Source organism: Schistocerca piceifrons, chromosome 6 (genome assembly GCF_021461385.2).
Source record: "Schistocerca piceifrons isolate TAMUIC-IGC-003096 chromosome 6, iqSchPice1.1, whole genome shotgun sequence".
NCBI lineage: Eukaryota > Metazoa > Arthropoda > Insecta > Orthoptera > Acrididae > Schistocerca > Schistocerca piceifrons.
In genome coordinates this window covers 67,698,711-67,724,709 of record NC_060143.1, presented here as the reverse complement: position 1 = coordinate 67,724,709, position 25,999 = coordinate 67,698,711, and the positions used below count along the sequence as shown (strand labels likewise).

At 43.0% G+C, this 25,999-nt stretch overlaps 2 protein-coding genes across 4 annotated transcripts in view; one reads left to right on the top strand and one right to left on the bottom strand.

The window, feature by feature from the left end:
- Positions 1 to 15,371, bottom strand: part of LOC124802888 (UNC93-like protein MFSD11) — a 229,601-nt gene extending 214,230 nt beyond the window's left edge. The window contains 1 exon segment of the mRNA XM_047263938.1: positions 15,183 to 15,371. Within this exon segment, the coding sequence (XP_047119894.1) occupies positions 15,183 to 15,287 (105 nt within the window). The 5' untranslated portion in view covers positions 15,288 to 15,371.
- A 248-nt stretch (positions 15,372 to 15,619) lies between these two features.
- The window catches only part of LOC124802401 (rho GTPase-activating protein 17-like), a 161,864-nt gene continuing 151,484 nt past the window's right edge, over positions 15,620 to 25,999 (top strand). For all 3 annotated transcript variants that reach the window (XR_007017115.1, XM_047263154.1, XM_047263153.1), the window contains exons 1-2: positions 15,620 to 15,722; positions 17,708 to 17,878. Coding sequence is in view for 2 of the 3 variants with exons in the window: in XM_047263154.1 (XP_047119110.1) it covers positions 17,826 to 17,878 (53 nt within the window). In the remaining variant the exon portion in view is untranslated. The remainder of the gene's footprint in view (positions 15,723 to 17,707; positions 17,879 to 25,999) is intronic.

Sequence of the window (25,999 nt, the reverse complement as noted above, 5' to 3'; positions counted from 1 at the left end):
GTAAATAAAAATGCTTTAGAGTATTACCATATTCTCTCTGTACGTTACAGAGTGTCTCCTGATAGTGGCCAGGCGCTTTTTCTCTGGCGTTTCAGTATATATTTGCAATTGTGTTTTTGGTGTGTGTAGCTGGAGTCAGCCCATATGAAAACTGCCCATGACGCCTTTCAAGCGACGCCCAGTGCTGACTGACGGTTTGTTTCCCGTTGGAAACAAAATCGGTTTTCAAGTGGAATTTAACGAGCCCATTCAATAGAGCAGTCCCGAGTTAGTCTAGTGCGATGCTCCATTTATCTATATGTATTAACAGGAATAGATGCGACAGGAACAAAAGAGAATCGAAGAGTCTGAGATGTGGTACTACAGAAAAACGTTGAAAGTCAGAGTGATAAGGTATGGAATGAAGTGGCTCTGCGAGGAATCGGCGAGGAAAGGAATATATGGAGAAGAAGGGACTGATTGGTAGGGAATCTGTTACGAGATCACAGAATAACTTCCACTTCCATGGTAATAGGAGGGAGCTGTAGAGAGTAAAAACTGTAGGGTGAGACAAAGATTTTAGTACAGCCAACGAATAATTTCGGACGCAGGGTGCAAGTGCTACTCTGAGAGGAGATGGAAATGGAAATGAGCGTTTGGCGTCATTGGCCGGAAGGCCGCTTACGGGGCAGGTCCGACCGCCTTGGTGCAGCTCTTACTTGTATTACATTCGACGCCACATTGGGCGACCTGCGCGCCGGATGGGGATGAAACGATGATGAAGACAACACAACACCCACTCCGTGGGCGGAGAAAATCTCCAACCCGGCCGGGAATCGAACCCGGGGTCGCTACATGGTAGGCAAGCACGTTACCATTTTTTTCTTTTTCTTTTATTCTACTTTTTTTGCCTTAGACCGCTTTTTTTACACTAAAGAACATCTTTTTATTGGTATTCTATTTGGATACTAAATTAGGCAGCTCACAAACACTAAATGAAATGCATCCTCTGCAAAAAAAACATTGTAAAACAAATCACAAATTTAAAGGAACAGGGATGTTGTTGTTTTATTTATTTATTTTCAATAAAGATCACTCTTTTAAAAGGAACATGTAGATCATTTCATGGTATAGTATGTGCATTATATATGGAGCGGTGACGGAAGCGTGAGGTTCATCATCAGCTGTCAAATGTGCACACCGACTGCACCCGGCACATCCCAACTGCGTGGTGGGTCAAGGAAGACTATCTGAAGATAGTTGGCAAAGGTTTCCCGATAGTGTGACCATCTATGAACCTCATTGTGGGCTTGCTCCAAGAAATACCAAAAGTCAAGTCGCGACTTGGCAGCGTCCCCATAGAGGTACGCGATCGTCCAACCTTTGACCCAGATGATCGACCGTGATTTAGTCGCCGGAAAGTAGTCACTCTCCGGAAGTAAGAAGGAAGCAGGTGTAATAGTTGCGGGGTCACACGGAGGTAGCAAGCTATCATCTGTCTTCCTAGGAGCCAGACGTCCTCCACCGCGATACAAGTTAAGCGGCGATGGTCGTCATCCACTTGGCGACATTTCGGGCATAGTGGAGTGTCCACTAGTCCAATTGCATGGAGCCGTTGGTTGGTGATGAACTTGCCACAGGCGACAGAGAACCACAGTGTCCGAAAGAAGGTAGGAAGGAATTTTGGTGTACATGTCTCCAAATCTTCGGCCAATGCAACCTGGGGTGTTTGAGTTCAATGAAATTACGACTTATCCGTCGTAGCAGCCAAACGTAAAAATCCTTCGCGCATGGCGGTCTCGTGCGCGGAAGCTCGTCTCTGATATAACTAAGTTCCACGATAAATGTCGATACATGCGCAAAATGTGGCGTAATGTTGTCCACCGCCACCGGAGGTGTGAGGGACGCTGGAACTAGGAGATCCACTAGGCGGGATGTAAGGGAATCACGCCCGCTACGCCATTGCTTGTACATAGTGGCTAGAAGGAGTGCCGTCGCTCGGCAGTGAACATTCGAAGTCCGAGTCCCCCCTTGTCCGTAGGGCGCGTGAGCGTTGCATATCGCACCTTGAGGGGCGACCCAATCATCACGAAATAGCCTAGTGCTGATTGAAGTCGACGTCCGAGCGTGAGTGGTAGGGGCAGGATCTGCGGAATATGCACCATTCGAGAAACCACATAAGTGTTCAGATACTAGACTCGCTGCAAAGGATCAAGGCGCCGTAGGAGATGATGTCGGACCATGGTACGTGTTGTCTGTAAAATACGTCGGTAGTTAACAGCCGCAGTATGTTTTACAGATGAGGTAAAGTCTATGCCGAGATAGCGGAATCGTTGCACATAAGGAAACGGACTGATTTCTTCCGGCGTAAGGCCACTTCCAACCGGCATTGCCGCCGATTAGTTCATGTTCACCATTCAGCTATCGGGGCGGACTGAGATGAGATTAGCACAGAGGAGGAATTTGTGGTGGGTCGAATCAAACCAGGCATAAAACTCATCATCATCATCATCATTTAAGACTGATTATGCCTTTTAGCGTTCAGTCTGGAGCATAGCCCCCTTATAAAATGCATCCATGATCCCCTATTCAGTGCTTCTGATGTTAAACCTATTACGTCAAAATCATTCTTAACCGAATGCAGGTACCTTCTCCTTGGTCTGCCCCGACTCCTCCTACCCTCTACTGCTGAACCCATGAGTCTCTTGGGTAACCTTGCTTCTCCCATGCGTGTAACATGACCCCACCATCTAAGCCTGTTCGCCCTGACTGCTACATCTATAAGAGTTCATTCCCAGTTTTTCTTTGATTTCCTCATTGTGGACACCCTCCTGCCATTGTTCCCATGTACTAGTACCTGCAATCATCCTAGCTACTTTTATATCCGTAACCTCAACCTTGTTGATAAGGTAACCTGAATCCACCCAGCTTCCGCTCCCATACAACAAAGTTAGTCGAAAGATTGAAAAGTGCACAGATAACTTAGTCTTGGTACTGACTTCCTTCTTGCAGAAGAGAGTAGATCGTAGCTGAGCGCTCACTGCATTAGCTTTGCTACACCTCGCTTCCAGTTCTTTCACTATGTTGCCATCCTGTGAGAATATGCATCCTAAGTACTTGAAACCGTCCACCTGTTCTAACTTTGTTCCTCCTATTTGGCACTCAATCAGTTTATATTTCTTTCCCACTGACATTACTTTCGTTTTGGAGATGCTAATCTTCATACCATAGTCCTTACATTTCTGATCTAGCTCTGAAATATTACTTTACAAACTTTCAATCGAATCTGCCATCACAACTAAGTCATCCGCATATGCAAGACTGCTTATTTTGTGTTCACACATCTTAATCTCACCCAGCCAGTCTATTGTTTTCAACATATGATCCATAAATAATATGAAAAACAGTGGAGACAGGTTGCAGCCTTGTCTTACCCCTGAAATTACTCTGAACCATGAACTCAATTTACCGTCAACTCTAACTGCTGCCTGACTATCCATGTAAAGGCCTTTAATTGCTTGCAAAAGTTTGCCTCCTATTCCATAATCTCGTAGAACAGACAATAACTTCCTCCTAGGAACCCGGTCATACGCCTTTTCTAGATCCATAAAGCATAGATACAATTCCCTGTTCCACTCATAACACTTCTCCATTATTTGCCGTAAGCTAAAGATTTGGTCCTGACAACCTCTAAGAGGCCTAAACCCACACTGATTTTCATCCAATTGGTCCTCAACTAATACTCGCACTTTCCTTTCAACAATACCTGAGAAGATTTTACCCACAACGCTGATTAAAGAGATACCTCTGTAGTTGTTACAAAAATAAATAAATAAATAAATAAATAAAAATAAAATAAATAAAAAATAAAAAAATAAAAACGAATAACCAGCTGCATGGCGGTAGCAATCAGCACGGGCCAGGGCGATGCACAGTGGCTGCTCTAATGCTGGTTATTCCTTAACTTACTTGTTAATATGTATCGGTGAAACAATGTCGCACTTGGCTATTTGTTTGGGCTGACTCCACTTACACACTACAAACTGAAATTACAAATATCTGTGGAAACACCATAGGAAAGGTGCCTGACGACTACTGGGCCGGTATAAGCCCCTGGTGCCGCGCGGGATAGCCGCGCTGTCTAGGGCGCCTTGTCACGGTCTGTGCGGCTCTCCCCGACGGAGGTTCGAGTCCTCCCTCGGGCGTGGGTGTGTGTGTTGTACATAGCGTAAGTCGGTTTAAGTTAGATTAAGTAGTGAGTAGGCTTAGGGACTGATGACCTCAGCAATTTGGTCGCATAAGACCTTACCACAAATTTCCAAATAAGCCCCTGGTTGCTTCTTTTTCGATTCCACGCTAGTCTCTGGAACTACTGTAGAAATTCTGATATGGTCTCTGAATTCCCGGAACCAATATCAGGAAAAAATCGTCGAGATTCACGGGATGGTTACAATATCTGCATATACAGGGTGTTACAAAACGGTACGGCCAAACTTTCAGAAAACATTCCTCACACACAAATAAAGAAAATATGTTGTGTGGACATGTGTCCGGAAACGTTTAATTTCCATGTTAGAGCTCATTTTAGTTTCGTCAGTATGTACTGTACTTCCTCGATTCACCGCCAGTTGGTCCAACTGAAGGAAGGTAATGTTGACTTCGGTGCTTGTGTTGACATGCGACTCATCTGCTCTACAGTACTAGCATCAAGCACATCAGTACGTAGCATCAACAGGTTACTGTTCATCACGAACGTAGTTTTGCAGTCAGTGCGATGTTTACAAATGCGGAGTTGGCAGATGCCCATTGGATGTATGGATTAGCACGGGGCAATACCCGTGGCACGGTACGTTTGTATTGAGACAGATTTCCAGAACGAAGGTGTCCCGACAGGAAGACGTTTGAAGCAATTGATCGGCGTCTTAGGGAGCACGGAACATTCCAGCCTATGACTCGCGACTGGGGAAGACCTAGAACGACGTGGACACCTGCAATGGACGAGGCAATTCTTCGTCCAGTTGATGATAACCCTGATGTCCGCGTCAGAGAAGTTGCTGCTGTACAAGGTAACGTTGACCACCTCACTGTATGGAGAGTGCTACGGGAGAACCAGTTGTTTCCGTACCATGTACAGCGTGTGCAGGCACTATCAGCAGCTGATTGGCCTCCACGGGTACACTTCTGCGAATGGTTCATCCAACAATGTGTCAATCCTCATTTCAATGCAGATGTTCTCTTTACGGATGAAGCTTCATTCCAACGTGATCAAATTATAAATTTTCACAATCAACATGTGTGGGCTGACGAGAATCCGCACGTAATTATGCAATCACGTCATCAACACAGATTTTCTGTGAACGTTTGGGCAGGCATTGTTGGTGATGTCTTGTTTGGGCCCCATGTTCTTCCATCTACGCTCAATGGAGCACGTTATCATGATTTCATACGGGATACTCTACCTGTGCTGCTAGAACATGTGCCTTTACAAGTACGACACAACATGTGGTTCATGCACGATGGAACTCCTGCACATTTCAGTCGAAGCGTTCGTACGCTTCTCAACAACAATTTCGGTGACCGATGGATTGGTAGAGGCGGACCAATTCCATGGCCTCCACGCTCTCCTGACCTCAACCCTCTTGACTTTCATTTATGGGGGCATATGAAAGCTCTTGTCTACGCAGCCCCGGTACCAAATGTAGAGACTCTTCGTGCTCGTATCGTGGACGGCTGTGGTACAATACGCCATTCTCCAGGACTGCATCAGCGCATCAGGGATTCCATGCGACGGAGGGTGGATGCATGTATCCTCGCTAACGGAGGACATTTTGAACATTTCCTGTAACAAAGTGTTTGAAGTCACGCTGGTACGTTCTGTTGCTGTGTGTTTCCATTCCATGATTAATGCGATTTGAAGAGAAGAAAGATCAATGTGTAGTTTTTATTAATGATAATACACTCCTGGAAATGGAAAAAAGAACACATTGACACCGGTGTGTCAGACCCACCATACTTGCTCCGGACACTGCGAGAGGGCTGTACAAGCAATGATCACACGCACGGCACAGCGGACACACCAGGAACCGCGGTGTTGGCCGTCGAATGGCGCTAGCTGCGCAGCATTTGTGCACCGCCGCCGTCAGTGTCAGCCAGTTTGCCGTGGCATACGGAGCTCCATCGCAGTCTTTAACACTGGTAGCATGCCGCGACAGCGTGGACGTGAACCGTATGTGCAGTTGACGGACTTTGAGCGAGGGCGTATAGTGGGCATGCGGGAGGCCGGGTGGACGTACCGCCGAATTGCTCAACACGTGGGGCGTGAGGTCTCCACAGTACATCGATGTTGTCGCCAGTGGTCGGCGGAAGGTGCACGTGCCCGTCGACCTGGGACCGGACCGCAGCGACGCACGGATGCACGCCAAGACCGTAGGATCCTACGCAGTGCCGTGGGGGACCGCACTGCCACTTCCCAGCAAATTAGGGACACTGTTACTCCTGGGGTATCGGCGAGGACCATTCGCAACCGTCTCCATGAAGCTGGGCTACGGTCCCGCACACCGTTAGGCCGTCTTCCGCTCACGCCCCAACATCGTGCAGCCCGCCTCCAGTGGTGTCGCGACAGGCGTGAATGGAGGGACGAATGGAGACGTGTCGTCTTCAGCGATGAGAGTCGCTTCTGCCTTGGTGCCAATGATGATCGTATGCGTGTTTGGCGCCGTGCAGGTGAGCGCCACAATCAGGACTGCATACGACCGAGGCACACAGGGCCAACACCCGGCATCATGGTGTGGGGAGCGATCTCCTACACTGGCCGTACACCACTGGTGATCGTCGAGGGGACACTGAATAGTGCACGGTACATCCAAACCGTCATCGAACCCATCGTTCTACCATTCCTAGACCGGCAAGGGAACTTGCTGTTCCAAAAGGACAATGCACGTCCGCATGTATCCCGTGCCACCCAACGTGCTCTAGAAGGTGTAAGTCAACTACCCTGGCCAGCAAGATCTCCGGATCTGTCCCCCATTGAGCATGTTTGGGACTGGATGAAGCGTCGTCTCACGCGGTCTGCACGTCCAGCACGAACGCTGGTCCAACTGAGGCGCCAGGTGGAAATGGCATGGCAAGCCGTTCCACAGGACTACATCCAGCATCTCTACGATCGTCTCCATGGGAGAATAGCAGCCTGCATTGCTGCGAAAGGTGGATATACACTGTACTAGTGCCGACATTGTGCATGCTCTGTTGCCAGTGTCTATGTGCCTGTGGCTCTGTCAGTGTGATCATGTGATGTATCTGACCCCAGGAATGTGTCAATAAAGTTTCCCCTTCCTGGGACAATGAATTCACGGTGTTCTTATTTCAGTTTCCAGGAGTGTATATCATACAATCACCAACAAATTTACAATCTTCCATATTAGATGTACCACTTATTTTCGACCAAATATAAATTGTTTCATCGGAATTAACCTTGCGCCTTGTCCTACAATTAAGAGACAATGGACCATAAGGTACTAAATAGGAACCTTCACTTAATACAAGAATTTCGGCCAAATGAACAGTACGAAATGCCAAAACTTCACGTGATGTAAAACTTTCCAAGCCAGTCCTAGAAGCGTCATGACACACAACAACAGCAAAGGTAATCCAACCATTACCTATAGAACTTGATTCAGATGCTTTTGAAATGGAAAAATTCAATTTAAGTCCTAAAAAGTAATTAGGACCTGACAATACAGGTAAAGAGGCAATCTTCTTGAGATTTGTTATCTTCTTACTCGTACTTGGTGCTGGAACAGTACCATAGGTGCCAGTAATATTGACCAATTGTTTGTAGACAAGCATTCGTCTGCGACGGCGATATCCAAAACGGCGACCCATTCTTGAACACTGCTATTCATATAATGAATCAGGGATTCCATGCGACGGAGGGTGGATGCATGTATCCTCGCTAACGGAGGACATTTTGAACATTTCCTGTAACAAAGTGTTTGAAGTCACGCTGGTACGTTCTGTTGCTTTGTGTTTCCATTCCATGATTAATGCGATTTGAAGAGAAGTAATAAAATGAGCTCTAACATGGAAAGTAAGCGTTTCCGGACACATGTCCACATAACATATTTTCTTTCTTTGTGTGTGATAAATGTTTCCTGAAAGTTTGGCCGTACCTTTTTGTAAAACCCTGTATAATTATGTTTGTGCGGAATCGTCAGCGCGCGAGTCCTACTTTTAGTGAAAAGTGAATGTAGACATCACCTCCACATTAAACTAAAGAAACATATCACAAAAATCTTGCCAATGGCGGTGTTTTAACTGAGTAAGACAGAACATGTATCGTTAGGAAACATCTTTCAGTACCTTCATGCTCAGTAGCAGTATTAATGAATTACTGACACAGCAGTTACTGATATCGTGTACACAAGTGGAGAATTTGACCGACGTTATTTCGAAATAATCAATCCATAGACGACTTGATAGGAATTAAGATATTTACGTCGCTCAAACGTCTTCAATTGGAAGTGAGTTACACGTTAAAAAGAACGCGAATATGCTCACATAACAAGGTTTTTTGGGAAAGTTTTTAAGGCGGTAGAGGACGGTACGGTGGGACAGCTGTGTGCCACTTTTCAATCAGAATCTTTTAAACAAGAGGAGCATATTCACCTTCTTTGTGCTCTGTATAGACAGCGGAGTTGACAATGGTGCATGGGTCATAGGAATCTGGTTTAAACGAAGGCTAAATCTTTCTGCCTGACTCATGTAGTACTGTCACCGTCAGAGGGTGGTACGGGACTACAAGTCCCACCGCCACACCTCCAAAGTGAATTGCAGTGACGCAGTCACTGCCCTGTGGAAACTTACTGCCTCACCAACACAGTTAGACCGCAATAGACCGGTGATGCTGTATTGTAAGAACGCGAATATGCTCACATAACAAGGTTTTTTGGGAAAGTTTTTAAGGCGGTAGAGGACGGTACGGTGGGGCAGCTGTGTGCCACTTTTCAATCAGAATCTTTTACACAAGAGGAGCATATTCACCTTCTTTGTGCTCTGTATAGACAGCGGAGTTGACAATGGTGCATGGGTCATTGGAATCTGGTTTAAACGAATAAAAAATGCAGCTGATAACATTACCTTCAAATTAACTGGAAACCTATCGTGGTCCTTACGTGGAAATCTAACGAAGTAAATAAATAACGTGGTATGGCACTTTTGGCTGCGAGATCCCTAGCAGTAGGTTCAGCCACCCTTGTTGGAGAAGTTTCCTTTCTCTGTATAACTTTCCCTCGAGAAAGTTGTGTCTTAAGTATTTTTTAGCGTAGGTGACAGACGTAAGTGCATACACAGTTCTAGTGAGCAGGAACATTGTACATGTACACAGCTCCCCCCCCCCCCCTCCCCGCCCCCCTCTATATAACCTGTGAGGCCGCCGAGCTTACGTTCCATCATCATCAAGTCTCATTTGCTCTCAAGTCAAGGGACGCAGCGGAATGGAATTAAATCAAAAAGCGCGAAAGCCTGGCAATTAGGAACTGTACGCCTTATCTTTTAGGTCACTGACGGCCAAATAGTGGCGGCTAATTTTCTTCCTTATACAAATGAACCAAATTCACTAAACCAGTGTGGATTAATTCAACCAATCAATTGAGGCGACAACCGTCCATTCACCCAAGATGATGACCGACCAAGAAAAACAACGCGATAATCGGTCAGTCAACCAAGGCAATCAATCGAGTCGATAACAACATGTAAATCAGCGCAAATATATTAAGGTGATAATCGAACAGTGCATAAACGCGGTAATAGATCAATGAAATATATTTTATTCGACAAACTATTTACGACGAATAAACAACTGCAATAAACAAACAAACAGATGCGATAACCGACCTAAAAATAGATGCGATAACCGACCACTCCTTAAATAACTGGCGAGATGGTAGGCAAATAAATCGACGCTGAGAACGAAAATTGATCGATAAATATGTCTACGCGTAGACGACCTACAGATCTGTGCGATAATCGACAAATACGTTGGTACGATAATCGACCAACAGCAAGATTTGATCGAGGCGATAACTGAGCAGTTGCGACCTTACTATAGTCATATTTATTATAGCTCTTTGAAGCACTCCTGTTGTAGTGCAAGGGAAAAGGACGAAACATCAGTTACAAACTGAGTCAGATATGGATGTGTGCTGAGACACACCTTACGGCTGCTTCTTAGAATAAGGAATCAGGTTTCTAGGCCAAGACTGCAAAATGTTCAACGGTGGTTCCCTGTTCCACGCAAGAAAGGTATGCGGGAGGAAAAACGAACAGTAAGCTTTCGTGTTCCATTTAATCTCTCTCACTTTTCCATTATGGCCACTTTCCGATAAATGCACACTTATGGAATTTTAACAGCAAATTATTCCGCGTTGTACAACGGCTCTGGGACTGGTGACCTCGTTGTTTTGTCCCCTTCCCCCAAGTCGAACAACCCAGCAACGCCTGTCTTGTAGAGTCCGCAACTGGTGTTAGATGAGAATATTCTGTGTGATGCCCTCGCTGTAACTAAAAGAGCTCGTGACGAAACGCACAATTCTTCGGATCTTTTCTACTCTCTAGTAGACCTATCTGGTAATAGTTCTAGATTGACTATGAATTCTGGAGATTCAGTCGAAAGAGGCACTTGTGAGCGACATCCTTTGTGATTGAAATATTCGTTTAAACCTGGATGAACAAGTAACATTTTCTTTGGCAGAGTAAAGTTTCATTTGAAATTATGTCTTCAAAGAGATTAATGAATGACAATGGTAAATTAAGTTGGTACATACTCAGGACTCTTGTGAACTTCGCTGGAAAGGAGACTGAAACACCTGCTGCTATAAAATTTCGGTGGGTACAATCACGTCTACTCCTAGTACCATCTACGCATTCCTGAATGAAACATTCTCATTTTCAGCAAACTGACGTCTTATTATTTATCAGTCTATTCCCCTTCCGAGCACTCACTAAGTTCGGTCGCTCTGTACCTGTGAACAACTTAAGTGGAAAGGTTAGATGCATGCAAGCTTTGGAAATGAATGACAGCTGCACCTTTACCTACACAACCTGTTCCTGGGATAGGACCACTATCTTGAAGTAGCTGGGAAGTCACTTGCCCGATGAAAGGAAAAGTGGCGGCAAAAAGTTAATAACACTACTTTGTGCGCTGTTGTCCAGAGCTGGATTAAGAACCTGTACGCAGGATCTAGCACAGTCCGGAAATGTTTGTGGAAATCTGTTGTGTGGTCTCATTAAGGTTGGTCTACGCTGGCTTAAAGGCTCTTTCTTCGCCCCCCCCCCCTCCCTCCACCGCCTTTCTCACTGTCTCTCTACCTCTATAACACACACTCTCTCTCTCTCTCTCTCTCTCTCTCTCTCTCTCTCTCACCATTTCCAACAGAAGGTAGGTGATGACAGGTGTACTACTGAACTATTGGTTTAGTGACTCATGCTCACAGAAACACTGACACAAATTATTCACAGAAGAATGGAGCTGCCAGAAGCCGACCTCGGGGAAGCTCAGTTTAGGTTTCGCAAAAAAGTAGAAACACGCGAGGCCATGCTGATGATGACTTACTTAGAAGATATGTTACAGGAAAGCAAACCCATTTAATAACATTTTTAGATTTTGAGAAAGCTTGTGACAATGCTGACTAGAAAACACACTTTGAAATTCTAAAGGTAACAGAGACAACATACAGGGAGCAGAAGGTTATTTATGAGTTGTACGGAAACCAGACGGCAGTTATAAGAGTCGGGGGCGTGAAAGGGAAGCAACGTGCTGACATGAGGAAGGTTTCCAACCAATTTCTCATACCAGGCGTTGCCTGGTGAAACGTTGTTGTGATGCCTCGTGTAAGGAGGAGAAATGCGCACCATCACGTTTCCGACTTTGATGAAGGTCGCATTGTAGCTTATCGCGATTGCGGTTTATCGTATCGCGACATTGCTGCTCGCGTTGGCCGAGATCCAATGACTGTTAGCAGAATATGGAATCGGTGGGTTCAGGAGGTTAATACGGAACGCCGTGCTGGATCCCAACGGCCTCGTATCACTAGCAGTCGAGATGACAGGCATCATATCCGCATGGCTATAACGGATCGTGCAGCCACGTCTCGATCCCTGAGTCAACAGATGGGGACGTTTGCAAGACAACAACCATCTGCACGAACAGTTCGACGACATTTGCAGCAGCATGGACTACAAGCTCGGAGACCATGACTGCGGTTACCCTTGACGCTACATCACAGACAGGAGCGCCTGCGATGGTGTACTCAACGACGAACCTGGAGGCAAAACGTCATGTTTTCGGATGAATCCAGGTTCTGTTTACAGCAGCATGATGGTCGCATCCGTGTTTGCCGACAGCGCGGTGAACGCACATTGGAAGCGTGTATTCGTCATCGCCATACTGGCGTATCACCCGGCGTGATGGTATGGGTCCCATTGGTTACACGTCTCGGTCACCCCTTCTTCGCATTGACGGCACTTTGAACAGTGGACGTTACATTTCAGATGTGTTACGACCTGTGGCTCTACCCTTGATTCGATCCCTGCGAAACCCTACGTTTCAGCAGGATAATGCACGACCACATGTTGTAGGTCCTGTACGGGCCTTTCTGGATACAGAAAATGTTCGACTGCTGCCCTGGCCAACACATTCTTCAGATATCTCACCAACTGATCACGTCTGGTCAGTAGTGGCCGACTAACTGGCTCGTCACAATACGCCAGTCACTACTCTTGAAGAACTATGGTATCGTGTTGAAGCTGCATGCGCAGCTGTACCTGTACACGCCGTCAAAGCTCTGACTCAATGGCCAGACGTATCAAGGCCGTTATTACGGCCAGAGGTGGTTGTTCTGGGTACTGATTTCTCAGGATGTATGCACCCAAATAGTGTGAAAATGTAATCACATGTCAGTTCTAGTATAATATATTTGTCCAATGAATATCTGTTTATCATCTGCAATTCTTCTTGGTGTAGCAATTTTAATGGCCAGTAGTGTATTTTAGGAAAGAGCGGTTCACCCGTAAAGGAGACCGCTAACAGGACGCTGGTACGACCTGTTGTTGAGTACTGCTGTACTGCCTGGCATGCGTACCAGGTCGGGTTGAAGGAAGGCGACGTTCTTTTCAAGAAACACTATTAAGAAAATTTAGAGAACCGACATTTAAAGCTGACTGCCGAATGATTCTATTGCCCCCAACAAACATTGCGCGTAAGGATCACGAGGACAAGTTACGAGAAATTGGGGCTCATAAGGAGGCATACGGACAGTCGTTTTTTCCCTCGCTCTATTTGCGAGTGGTACAGGAAAGGAAACGGCAAGTAGTGGTAGAGCGTACCCTCCAGCGCGCACCGTACCGTGGCTTGTGGAGTATCGATGTAGATGCACAGAGCTAATTCTAAATATAAAATAAATACTAACTTTAAGAGCCTCTGTAAAGAGTAGTTAGAGTTGGTTACACAATGTTAAACACCACATTATCTACAAAATATCTTAGTCCAATGCAAACGCTATAATGACCCCGACGAAACTTATCTTGCCCTCTTCGTTCCCGTCTTATACTGCCAGGTAAATTAAAATTTCCAGTGTGGACACACGTACAAGCTCGTCTGCGAGAAGAAGGCGCTAAGATATAACTGCCAGTCTGCTAGAATAAGACCAGAGGGTGGTTCCTTCCAACACGAAATTTGATCAACAGTAGCCCACTATCGTGTCAATACGAGGCATTTACTCTGTTCGACTGTTGCGTGCCGTGATAGCATCACCCGCAGTTCCGCATCTTTCTAACTTGGTGCGTCAAGTCACTGACTACGGCATTAAAACGGAAAAGTTCTTTTGTATATGCCGCGCATATATTTTGTTGTGAAGAAACTGGAAATTTTCCCTATAAGTATACGTCATTGTGGCTTCAATATTCAAAATAAGCATTTACAATCCTTCCCTCCCCCTCATTAATTTATCAACCAGCAAATTTTATACTCCCTAATTATAAACAAATCAGAAAACCCAGCAGCAGAGCGTTAAAAACTATGGATCCATCTCAAGAATTGGAAAAAAGGCCCTTTTGCTTTTATTAGCTTATGAAAAACGACATCGAATGCACTGGAAAATATATTTGAGGTTTAGGGTGAGTAGGAAGTCTATACTACTTATTTTCTTGTCCGGCAACGTCTTTGGATATTTGCTGTTTTAAACCTATTATGTTTGCCTTTAACCTTGGCTTCTTGAAAACAAAATCCGAGTGTCATCGACTTAGCCGATTATCAGTCTTGCAGTATTTAGACTTAATTCTGCACTGACCTACGCAATCTATGCGTTGTACTAAGAACTAAAGATAATTGTGGAAATACTTTTACTTAGGAATCTCCCTAGATCCGTGAATACGTAGGCGTGTGTGTATGCGGGGCAATCTTATTGTTGCGACCTATTTTGATAGTACTGTGTACAGAAATACAAATATAATTTATTACGTTCTATTCGTCGAGTTCCTCACCGAAGGTAAGTAATAACGTTAAGCTGCTACAGAATGCCAGTTTGATATATTTCAAAGTGATGGAGACGCGGCCTTTTTAAATTTAGCGCTGTAGTGATCAAAATGTTTTAGCTTGCTGAAAAGTACTGCTACGTCTAAACACCTTAATGAACACAAAGCTTTAATATTTCAATTAAAGTGAAAACAATCATCGTAATATTAGCTACGGTGGATAACTGCACACATGCTGGTGTATCGGGAGAAAATACCGCCACTATTTCACCGTACAAAGTATTTGACATATTACAAATTTTCCGCAGCTTCTTTAATGTCTGCTACTAACAACAAAAACAAGTGCTGCATCAGTAATCATGAACGGAAATAACCCGAAATATGTTTGCAACCTGTTCTTATTTTCCAGATAATGATTTTAATTGTCGGAACAGCTCAGTTATGTAAATATTGCATCCAAATATTGCCATCACCAACTTTAAGCCGCAGCTGCTGCAATGACAGACATGTACTTCATATTCTCTAGTAAAATGACATAAGACTAGTCTCGCTGCGTTCACGGATCTGTTTATTATTCTTCTACACTAAAATATTCAGAAGATGGGAGAATAAAATTTAGTTCTCTCATAAATAAAACATTAATTTCTGAATATTTATTCGTTGCTCATAAATCTTACCTCTATGTTTCCCATTGTCTGGAAGGCTGTAAATACGAACATGAAACCAAACCCTAACAAAATTACATTTAAGAATCTTCTGTCACACCGCGAAACACACGCCATGGTTGTAACACTTGTTTACCGAACCGTCTGCTTTCTTGGTTTCACGTAATTTAACGCGTCGCAGCCAGATAACTTGTTTAGTAAACTCAGATGTTCCAAAGAAAAGTGGTGAAGATACTGCACACTCGTATGCTTGTAGGTTGCGTATTCTTAGTGTCAGTATGTCATACGTATTGTGTGCCTTAGTTATATAAATACTTTTCTTATATTTTTTCTTAATTTCATAAAGTCTATATTCTTTTTAGTTTATTTAATTATGATATTTTTGCTTTGTCTTTGACAATAGTCGATTTCTATATATCGAAACTGTGATGTTGGGCAATCAGCCGCATATCGATAATATGCAGTGTACAGAAGGAAGTGTAATTTGTGTTTAGTTCTATGCTTGTGTGCTCGGTACAGGCTTTAATTTCATGAACTTGTAACTAATTTAAGGTACATAGTTCTATGCTACGTTCAATTGTGCTATATTTTTTTGTACAAAGAGCGTCTTTATTGTTGTGTCCAGCTATGGAAGTGTCTATCAATTGAGAAGGATGAGATCATCTGCCATTATGACTTTTGTGTTGGGCTGGGCTGAACGTGTTTGTTTTGGGTGCCAGTACAGTGATATTTACAATAATCAAACTGAATTCCATACTTAATTCGTGACCTTAGTGTAGTGGGAACCCTTCGGCACAGGTTAGTCGAAGTGACTATCATGACGATTTGACGAGGGATGCTACTTGGAAGTATCGCTTTCTTTGGTAAATTTGAACTGGCGGAATTCTGCTTGTTGGACTAAAGTGGAGATATTTTTCATATTTCTGATTTTAATAACAATGAGTATCCACTTAAGGTTTAGTAACGTAGAGGAACCATTGTTTCAAACAGTAGCAACAGTACTTCGTTTCTGCAGTTGATGTAGATTCAACTTTAGTAAAGCAGATGTAGTAAATTCTTCATTAGATTTTGTCGTAGACTTAGAAACTAAAGTTTGTGGTTTTGTTGTCTGTCACGTTACCTGTTGGTTTATAAAATAGTCATTTCCTCAACAGTAACTTAGCCATAGTCATAGATTAAAAATAGCTCATATTTCCTTTCTAGCAGATTTAGTAATTTACAAGTAAGCTGTTCTTTTCCTGGACTTTATCTTTGTGATCACTTTTACATAGCGAACAAAGAGGTCCGTTTCATCTTCGAGTCGCTGCCTGCTATCACCCAACGCCTTCTATCTTATATTGTTGTGTTAAAATTAAGACACACAAATTGGATAGCACATAACAGCGTGCATGTACCCGCCTTTTGGAATATAAGTTTGGATAATTTAAGTTTATGGTATGATGTGTTGGTGTTTGGAAAACATTCTGCTGTCTGATACAACTCGCCAGTTAAAAGTAAAGATATTTTCTAGCTGTTCATGGCCCTTTGAAATACCTACCACTCCTCTTCAAGAAGTCTATGATTTGGAATCAGGCAATTGCAGTAGAATTTATATTAAATGAAACAACAAGGTCACTGTTACCAGTCACTGTTTATTTATCTCCATGATAAGATAAATAAACAGTGACTGGTAAGAGTAAATTTGTTGTTTCATTTAATGTCAATAATAGTCACGGTAAAGCCTAACCTAAAATGTACGCATTTGCAGTAGAATTTGCTGATGCTCACTGTGACATGTCACCCTGTATATTAAGTCATTCACAGTGCTAGAAATTCCTGAAAATTATGTTGCTAAGCAGTTCACCACATTTAGGCCTTCTTGTATGAAAAGCTGCATTTGCACCAAACATTGGCAACTCTCCGAATCCACTTCTATAGTAATTTCAGTCTTATCAGTCATGTCTGGTAGATGTCTGTGATAAATGTGATTTTATGAGCCTCTGTAGTTTTCTTCAACACAGTTTACCTTTGGATTCAACTTTTCATGTGATGTACATTGGAAAAAAAATTTTCCCCCTCTGCACATTGTTCTAAACTGTCGGGCTTTTCAGTTTATTTATTTATTTATTTTTTTTTTAATTTGGCATGTAATAGTAGCAAAACTGCGGCTAAAATGGCAATAAGTATTTGAAGTAAAGTGTGAAACCTCATTGTGGACAAGATGGATCTGCAGTAGTATTATGATTTTGGCTATAATTAATTGCTTATAGATTCCATTACATTGTTCACTGATGAAGCTACTGACACCCAGTAAACGCATTATCATCTTTTTAACATTCGTTCAGTGAACATCCATTTACTTTTGTTTTGAGGCACTCCACACTCATCTATGTATGAAGTAGTGTCTGTAAATTTATGAAGTAGAGTATTTGACATGTGACTGCATCAGTTGGGCTTAGCAAATCATGTTATATGAAAATTTACTACCCTAACAGATGAACTTAATTTTTTGTTTACAAGGAGGCTGTGTTGTGTGAAACTTGGACATTATCTTCCAGGTATGGCAGTGGTATTGAAAGCTTCATGACAATAAGTACGAGAGGGAATGAGCCGGCATAGAACTCTGATGCCATCTTTTCTACGCCTTCCTTCTCCAACCCATTAGCTTATTTGAAGATGAAGAAACAGTTCTTCCGTGTGAAGCAGTTGGCTGATCAGACCTTTTCTAGGTATTTATGAAGAAAATATTATTTCTACATCAAAGAAAAGCTCTTTACTTACTTTTGTTTTGTGAATTGAAGAATATGGGTTTCTGTTTGTATACCCTGCTCCCCATTTAACTTTTATAAATTCCTATGGACAGAGGATAAATTATTTGTGTTCTATAAATTAATTGGAAATGATGGCAGGAGTGATGAAGTTGCAAGAGAAAGAGGTTCCAGATATACTGCATAGACTCCAACTTGAGAGCAAATACAGAGTGGAAAGAATTGTCTGTAGGGAGAGGGAATTAAGTAGTAAAAACAAATAATTCAAAATACGAAGTAGCTAAAAGAATCGGTAAGAGGTGTGTGCTTGCCTCCCATTGCACATTTCTTAGTTTATGTACACTGTGTGAACAAAATACACACCAAAATGTACATAAGATATTTGTCAATTATGTAATATACCTTTTCTGAGTTTACCTAGCAGTTTTAGTTATTCATAATATAGAGGGTGTTGTGTGTGCAGTGAACGTAGACGTCCGACATTTTGAGATGTTTGCTGAAGAAAATGCTGACAATGTATCCCGATGTTACATTATCAAATGTGAATGTCGTGTCATGATTTCACAGTGTAGTGTTTATGAGTATAACTGTACGTGTAGCCTAACCAGAAAAAAAACTTAAAAGTACGAAAGATCTAAATTAGGATTTTGTAACACGCTGTATGCAGAATGAAAGCTAGTAAAGTAATTGGTGTGTATTTACTTGGATTTTTACAGAACATTGTAAAGAGAGGTGTTGAGGTGGTTGTGTTCCGGTTCTGTAATCTCCACTACGGAGATAGTAATAACTGTCGAAACCCAATATCTGTGACATGCATGTGCCACGAGAAACATGACTAATTATTGTAGGCAAAAAGGTTATAGATTTTGATTTCCAAGACTGGGGAAACTTGCTACATGATGAGGTACAAAGAGTGAAGCTCATATCTGCATCTGTACTTAGCAATCTGCTTATGGGTAATTGTAGTTACTCGCACATTTCATGGTGAAATGTTGGTTTCGTGAAATGTGACGAAACAGCAGGCATTCTCTTGACAGTTAATTTAAAATAAAAAATAAGAGTACAGCAGGCAGCTGACATATTGTTCTATTTGAGAAAGCTCATTAGGAACGTATCACAATTTAGGAGAACTTTGAACAACAGTGGATGATAGTGTGCAAATTATTAAGATATGTGGCAGCAAGCGACCTTGACAACTTATAAAAAAATGTTAAAGGAGAAAAGGATTATTTGTGAGACGCACCTAACCTGTAAATACTTTCTACTGAACCGCTAAGGACTTTCTACTGAACCACTGCTTCATTGGTTGATAATTGTAGCCAAGCTGCTTCTGTCACCAAAAATCATCATTTCAGATATGTACTACTACTCACTCATCAGATCCGACAGTATCACACACTCCTCTACAGTCATTGTAAAACATAGTGAGCAGTCACGATTCTAGCAATTCAGGGAATACCAAAAATAGCAGTGTCGCATGCCAGCTTTAGCCTGCAATGTCATAAATATGGTGGGTGCCCCATAAGGCGGCTATTATGTTGTAAGTTACACACAAAAACAACGCAAAAATCATTTACTTGCAGAAATAACAAGAATCTTAATGGGAAAAGTGCATGAATTAGGGGGGGTTTTGGGTGAGAACAAACTAAATATATGTGACAATCCTAATAATGGAGACATACCAAAACAGACATTAATGAAAAAATCAACCAAACAAATCCTGAGGAATCAACAATAACAAAAAACCTGGGAGAGAAAAAGGTACCAGAAATTTCATTTGACCTGTATAGGTCAAATGAAGCCCACAGTACCACAAACCTACAAAAGTAAAGGTACTGGAAATTTCCCTTGACCCATATTGCTCAAAGAAATCCATGATACTACCATCCAACACATAAGCCAAAACCAGGTATCAATAATTTCACTTGACCTATACAGTTCAAACAAAGCTCATTGTACCAATAAACTACAGCTAGCAGAATCAACTATTCTCAAAACCTAACCAGACCAGAATAACTTACTACACACTCCACCGTACCCACCACTGCAAACTATTAAATATGAACTTCAACTACCAACCCAAACCACAACATAACAAAAAGTAACTCTGACATAAATTTCAATACCCACAAAGAAAATTACATACATAAACAAACCCACTACACTTCTTACACCAAGTAGGGTAGCACAGTGGTTAGCACGCTGGACACGCATTCGGGAGGATGACGGTTCAAACCTGCATCCGGCCGTTCTGGTTTAGGTTGTCTGTGATTCCTGGAAATCGCTTAAGGCAAATGGCAGGATGGTTGCTTTGAAAGGGCACGGCCTTCTTCCTTTTCCATCCTTCCCTCATTCGAGGATTTGCTCCATCTCTGGCGATCTCATTGTTGATGGGATGTTAAAACACCAATCTCCTCCTCCTTAGATTTCTGACAATAAAGGCCACAAAAATGTCTCTGCCACCACACCCCAAACCAAATTAAAGAAAGAACCCTTTGTATTATTGGTGCAATCCTCAGTTGCATAATATTTAAACTCTACACTATAGCTCATTGTTAAATGTCAATAACCACTGGTATGTAAATCTGTATGAAGAAAAAGAATCTGAAACAATAGTGGGACCCTCTGCAATGTGCTCTTCAATCAAATCGGCCAAAACCTGTGTTTTACACCTCACCATCATCCTAAAAACCACATCAGACCAAGCGAGGTGGTGCAGTGGTTAGAACACTGGACTCCCATTCGGGAGGACGACGGTTCAAATCCGTCTCTGGCCATCCTGATTTAGCTTTTTTGTGATTTCCGTAAATTGTTTCAGGCAAATGCCGGGATGGTTCCTTTGAAAGGGCATGGCCGGTTTCCTTCCCCATACTTCCCCAATCCGAGCTTGTGTTCCCCGTCTAATGATGTCGTTGTTGACAGGATGTTAAACACTAGTCTCCTCCACCACATCAGAAGACCCACTCCAGAAACAACAGCCACCCACAGTGATGTTCCCACAGAATTATCACCCCTCCCATACTTAGCCATCTCAAATGCAGAGCTGCCAATCTCTACAACTGCCTCCTTCGTTTCTCCTCACCTACCAAAGACCATGTGCACTTAATAAACCCTGAACACACCTTATGACAAAACGGAAAATCAATCTAAAACACACCTATCACTGACACACATCACATGAGGACGAACCAGATAGGCAAATGATACCACAAGTAAGAAGTTAACAAAATGATATCCCTCATGGCTAACCTAGATTCCTCGAACCAGGAACCACTTGTAAGGAACCTGCAAATATTGTCATGATGACACTGCCACATGCACTTGTTCCTGGTTCAAGAAGCAGCGATTTTAGTCAACTTCTTCAAATCCCGACACTGCAGACACCTTACATACTCGTCCATGAGGTCATATACCTATACAAAATTTGTTGCAGCCTGATCATCACTCCTAGCAGCAAATAATAAACAACTAGTAACTTTAGTCCTGAAATCTATACTTTAGCACCTAATGACAAACAAAGAAAATCAAATTTCTAACTGTGAATGAACAAATTTCAAACAGTGAACTAATATAACTAACAACTCCAAAACTGGAAACAAATCAGTAGCTAATAATTAAGAACATTAAAATAACTCAGTGACAATCCAACAAGGACAAACTCTGAAAATGCAGAGTAATGCACGGCATTAAGTATAATGCTGCACTAACATCACTCACAAACCATTCAGAAACGTAAATGTCCCACACTGTAATGTGCCACTGCGTACTCAAGTACGCTCCCTGCATACATGATTCACTTCAAAGATGGAGTATTGCAGTTACACCGCACAACAAAACACAGTTACATCATGGATCAAAGCTGAAGTGCAGCACTGCAACTTTTGGTATTCTCCATTTGTTAAAGCCACTCACTTCAGAGCAAATAAAAGTACCACCTTCCAAACTAGTTATATCTTCAAAATAACAACTTCTTCACACTGTAGGATGTGTATGGATCCTCCTGAAGCTTTAGCCAAAATCAAGAAAGGTTCATTTTAGCTATGTTTACACTACATGAATTCAAAGAAGTGACAACCAAATAGAATTTTATCGTGTGTTGACCTATGTAGTGACGTCGAAATTGTGCTCCAAGCTCCCTTAATATTGTTAGAACAATAGCACAACTTTTAGCAGTTGGAAATGTTGTAGTGCCTTTCAGAGATACTCTCCTTCGTAATACACAGAACAGCTTTGGTCTGGCAGCTAACACAAAAAAGGAAATACCAGGCTTTTTTCTGAATAGCCTATCCACAAACTGTAGTCTTGTCATTTTGTTGCGTCAGTAGATTTACTCTTACTAATTCCAAAGTGTGTCTCATTTTCACTCAAGGGCATTTGAACACAAACACCTCTGCAGAAATGTCTCCATGTAATAACAATTTTTTTTTTTTTTTTTTTTTTTTTTTTATTGTGCTCGATTCTGAAAAGTGCAGCTTTATGAGAAGTGATCTCATTACGGCACTAAGAAACCCACAAATAAGTCTCCATTTTTAGTTTTCTGCCAATGGATCATGACCCCTCACAGACAGAACACTTCCTGCTCTGTCAGCTTGTACACTTCTTCTACAAGACATCTTCAATCACAAAATTATTTGAAAACAGTCTTGATCACAGCTGAGGTTTTCTTCTGACTCATTTCGGCCTTTTAATTCGGGTCATCATCAAAGTTTGCACCATCTGGATGATGGCGATGGCGTCTGACGCGCTGTGGAGGCCTCAGTCGTAACCAGCCAAAAACGGTCAGAAGTTAACATTGGCTGCAATCAAGACTGTTTTTAAATAACTTTATGAGAATAAAGATCGCTGTTCTACAACAATATTATATAAAATTGTCATCAATCAGTTGTGCTGTTGTTTAGCCTTATTTCCCCATTACATCTTTCAGCGCTTGTAACTCATCATCCTTGCCTATCTATTCCTTATTCGGCAGGGTGCTTCACCAAATGAAATTGTTATCTCTAATGTGTGGAGCAACAACAAAATAATATGGCGAACATACCAAACTTTGAATGTGGCGGAAAGATTTCAATTTCTGGGAGAGAAATTGGGGGGGGGGGGGGGGGGAATCTCCTGTTCCATTGATTCAAATTACTTACCTAAAATTAACTTTGTATTGGTTATTGTTTATGTAAGCTAGTATTTTGCCAACTTATAAATGATAGCTGCAAAGATCCCCACTAATGCTTATCACGTTCTTGAGCTGGGTCTGTAGAGAAGTAAAAGAAAGCACTGGAATGAAAGAAATTAAATCAAAATTTTTAAACTATATGCAAAGACTGATGGAGTAAATGTTATAAAACAAACATATGAAAATAATATAATGACATGAATCCTACTAAGCACTTGGTTTTGATTGTTATGTGATTGACCACTTCATGAACCCTAAATTGCACATCAGATCATAGTATACTACAAGTTCTGTGTGCATATTTCAGTATTATTAATTTGATTTTGTGGAGAATGTCATATGAGATCAGAAGGAAAAGGAGAAAAAAACATTTGAAGTGGAATCCACAAAGGAACTTTGGAGCCAGCTCATGTTACCAGTAGAAAAGTTTTGCAACAGAAAAAAAGTGAAGGTAGGTAACATTTATACGACAAATAGTATCTGAATGAAAGAATCTTATAAATAAGAGTGTCAGTAGCTTGTGTAGGGTTATTACATATACACAGCTTTCTCCAACACAGCTAGTCTTCCTACCCCAGAGAGCCTTGGTATGCAATTAGTAAATTAGGTTGACTACTTCTCTTTTAGTTGGGGGAAGTCTTGGGTATTTGCGTGGTATTTGGATGTAGTAATCTCTTTGAATTAGTGGAGTTATGGTGCCACAACTTGGAGTATCCGTCTGAATGCTTATCTATAACTGAGGTTCTTTTAATGGCTATAACTATTTGTACTGTCGTATATGTGGTGAAATTAGCAGTATTCAAAGCAATCCTATTGCTGGGCAAACTGCAGGGATGTGCAGTGGCGTTTATGTAATTCACATTGTACTACCCCCCTGCGGGTTCGGGGGTTAGAATAGGCCTGCAGTATTCCTGCCTGTCGTAAGAGGCGACTAAAAGGAGTCTCAAATGTTTCGGCCTATATGCGATGGTCCCCTCTCGGGTTTGACCTCCATATTTTCAAATTCTTCGGAAGAGCCAGCCAATTGGGGAAGGGCACTGTGTCCATCGTGCATTGAGACCTTTAGCCAGCTTTCTCGTCGTCGCATTGCCGTCCCACTCGTTCTCCATCTCTTGGGCAAGGATACATTCCTGGGTGCAATTTCCACCAAGTACTGTGCAGTGCTGCGTTTTGTGGAGTCGACGACCATGGACTTCCTTGCACCTAATATCCAGCATGGTAGCCAGTCCATTGTGGTGGGGCCACCATGTACCCAGTTGGTTGTAGCCCCCTGACAACACAGGGATTGCCCTGCTGATGCCTGCGCCGTTAACTCCCCACGTATCCCAAGGAGTAGATGCCTATCTCCCTGGGGCATTGGGACTCCCGGCAATGGCCGTCCTGCGAGGTGGCCCTTGCTGAGGCTGGGTGACGCTCGTGGGGAGGGCCCTTGGTCGGAGTGGGTGGCATCAGGGAGGATGACCCACAATGAAGCATGGTACATCATCTCTCACTGGTGGCCGGCCGCTAGCAGTCTCTAAGCATTCTTGGGATCAATTCAACGCTCAGAAATATGGTTCCAAATCATTCCCCTCCCTGGCCACACCGTGGGAGGAGCGTAAGGCTCAGGATGGCAGTGACACTTATTCGCCCCGGTTCCTAGTTTGTATGAGAGCTGATGGAGAGTCTTTCATCTCAACAAAGCCTCAATTCTTTGTAGAGCATTTAGAGGACAAGTTTGGGGAGGTGGAGGGCGTGTCCAAAATGCTCTCTGCATCAGTATTGATACAAACGGCATCCTCTGCCCAGTCATGAAGGTTACTTGCGTTTGACAAGTTGGGGGATGTGCCAGTTACCATCACACCCCATAAGAGTTTAAGTATGGCCCAGGGTATTATTTTCCATAGGGACCTTCTTTTGCTGTCTGATGACGGGCTATGCACCAGTATAGAGTGTCGAGGTGTTCATTTCATCTGGTGCGTTCATCGGGGTCCAAAGGATAATCATATTGCTACAGGTGCCTTCATCTTGGCCCTCGAGGGTGATACATTACTGGAGAAGGTAAGGTGATTGTCTACCGCTGTGATGTCAAGCCCTATATCCCTCCCTCGATGCGGTGCTTTAAGTGCTGGAAGTTCGGCCATGTGTCTTTCTGCTGTACTTACAGCCTCACATGTTGAGATTGCGGTCGCCCATCACATCCCAGTACTTCATGTGTCCCGCCTCCCATCTGTGTCAACTGCGGAGAGCATCATTCACTTTGCTCGCCAGACTGCAGGATGTTACAGGAAGAGCATAAAATCATGGAATACAAGACCCTGGACCGACTGACCTATACTGAGGCTAAGAGGAAATATGAACGACTCCAACCTGTGTGAATAACTTCCTCATATGCCGCTGCTACGACAACCATGATAGCCCCATCAGTTCAGCGAATTCCAGTCGGCTCACTGAGCCGTATAACTCCACATGCCCCCATGCCCATGGGGGGCACTACCCAACCTGTTGCTCCTGCACCGGGAGCAACACACACCCCCCCACCCATTGGGGGTGTCTGTCCGCGCTTCTAAGCCGGAGAAGTGTCCAACTTCTTCGGCTCCTCTCGCTTGCAAGGGGTCTCTTGGGTTCCTCCCTTCCCAGATTTTCACAAGTGGGAAGGATGACGCCTGACAGTGGCATAAGTGCCCACAAGCAGCTGGTCGTAGGGTTTTGCGATCCTCCTCCATCCCGGAGACTGAATCGGTGAAGCCCTCCCAGTCAGCAAAACCTAAGGAGCAGCGAGAAAAGGCCAAGAAGAAGACCTCTAAGACGAAGAAACTTGCGGTGGCACCCACCCCACTGAACCTACAAGCTCTGCGTCTGAGGGCGAGGTAGAGATTTTGGCGGCCGCTGAGGACCTAGATCTTGCTGGACTCTGACACAATGGATGTCACTCG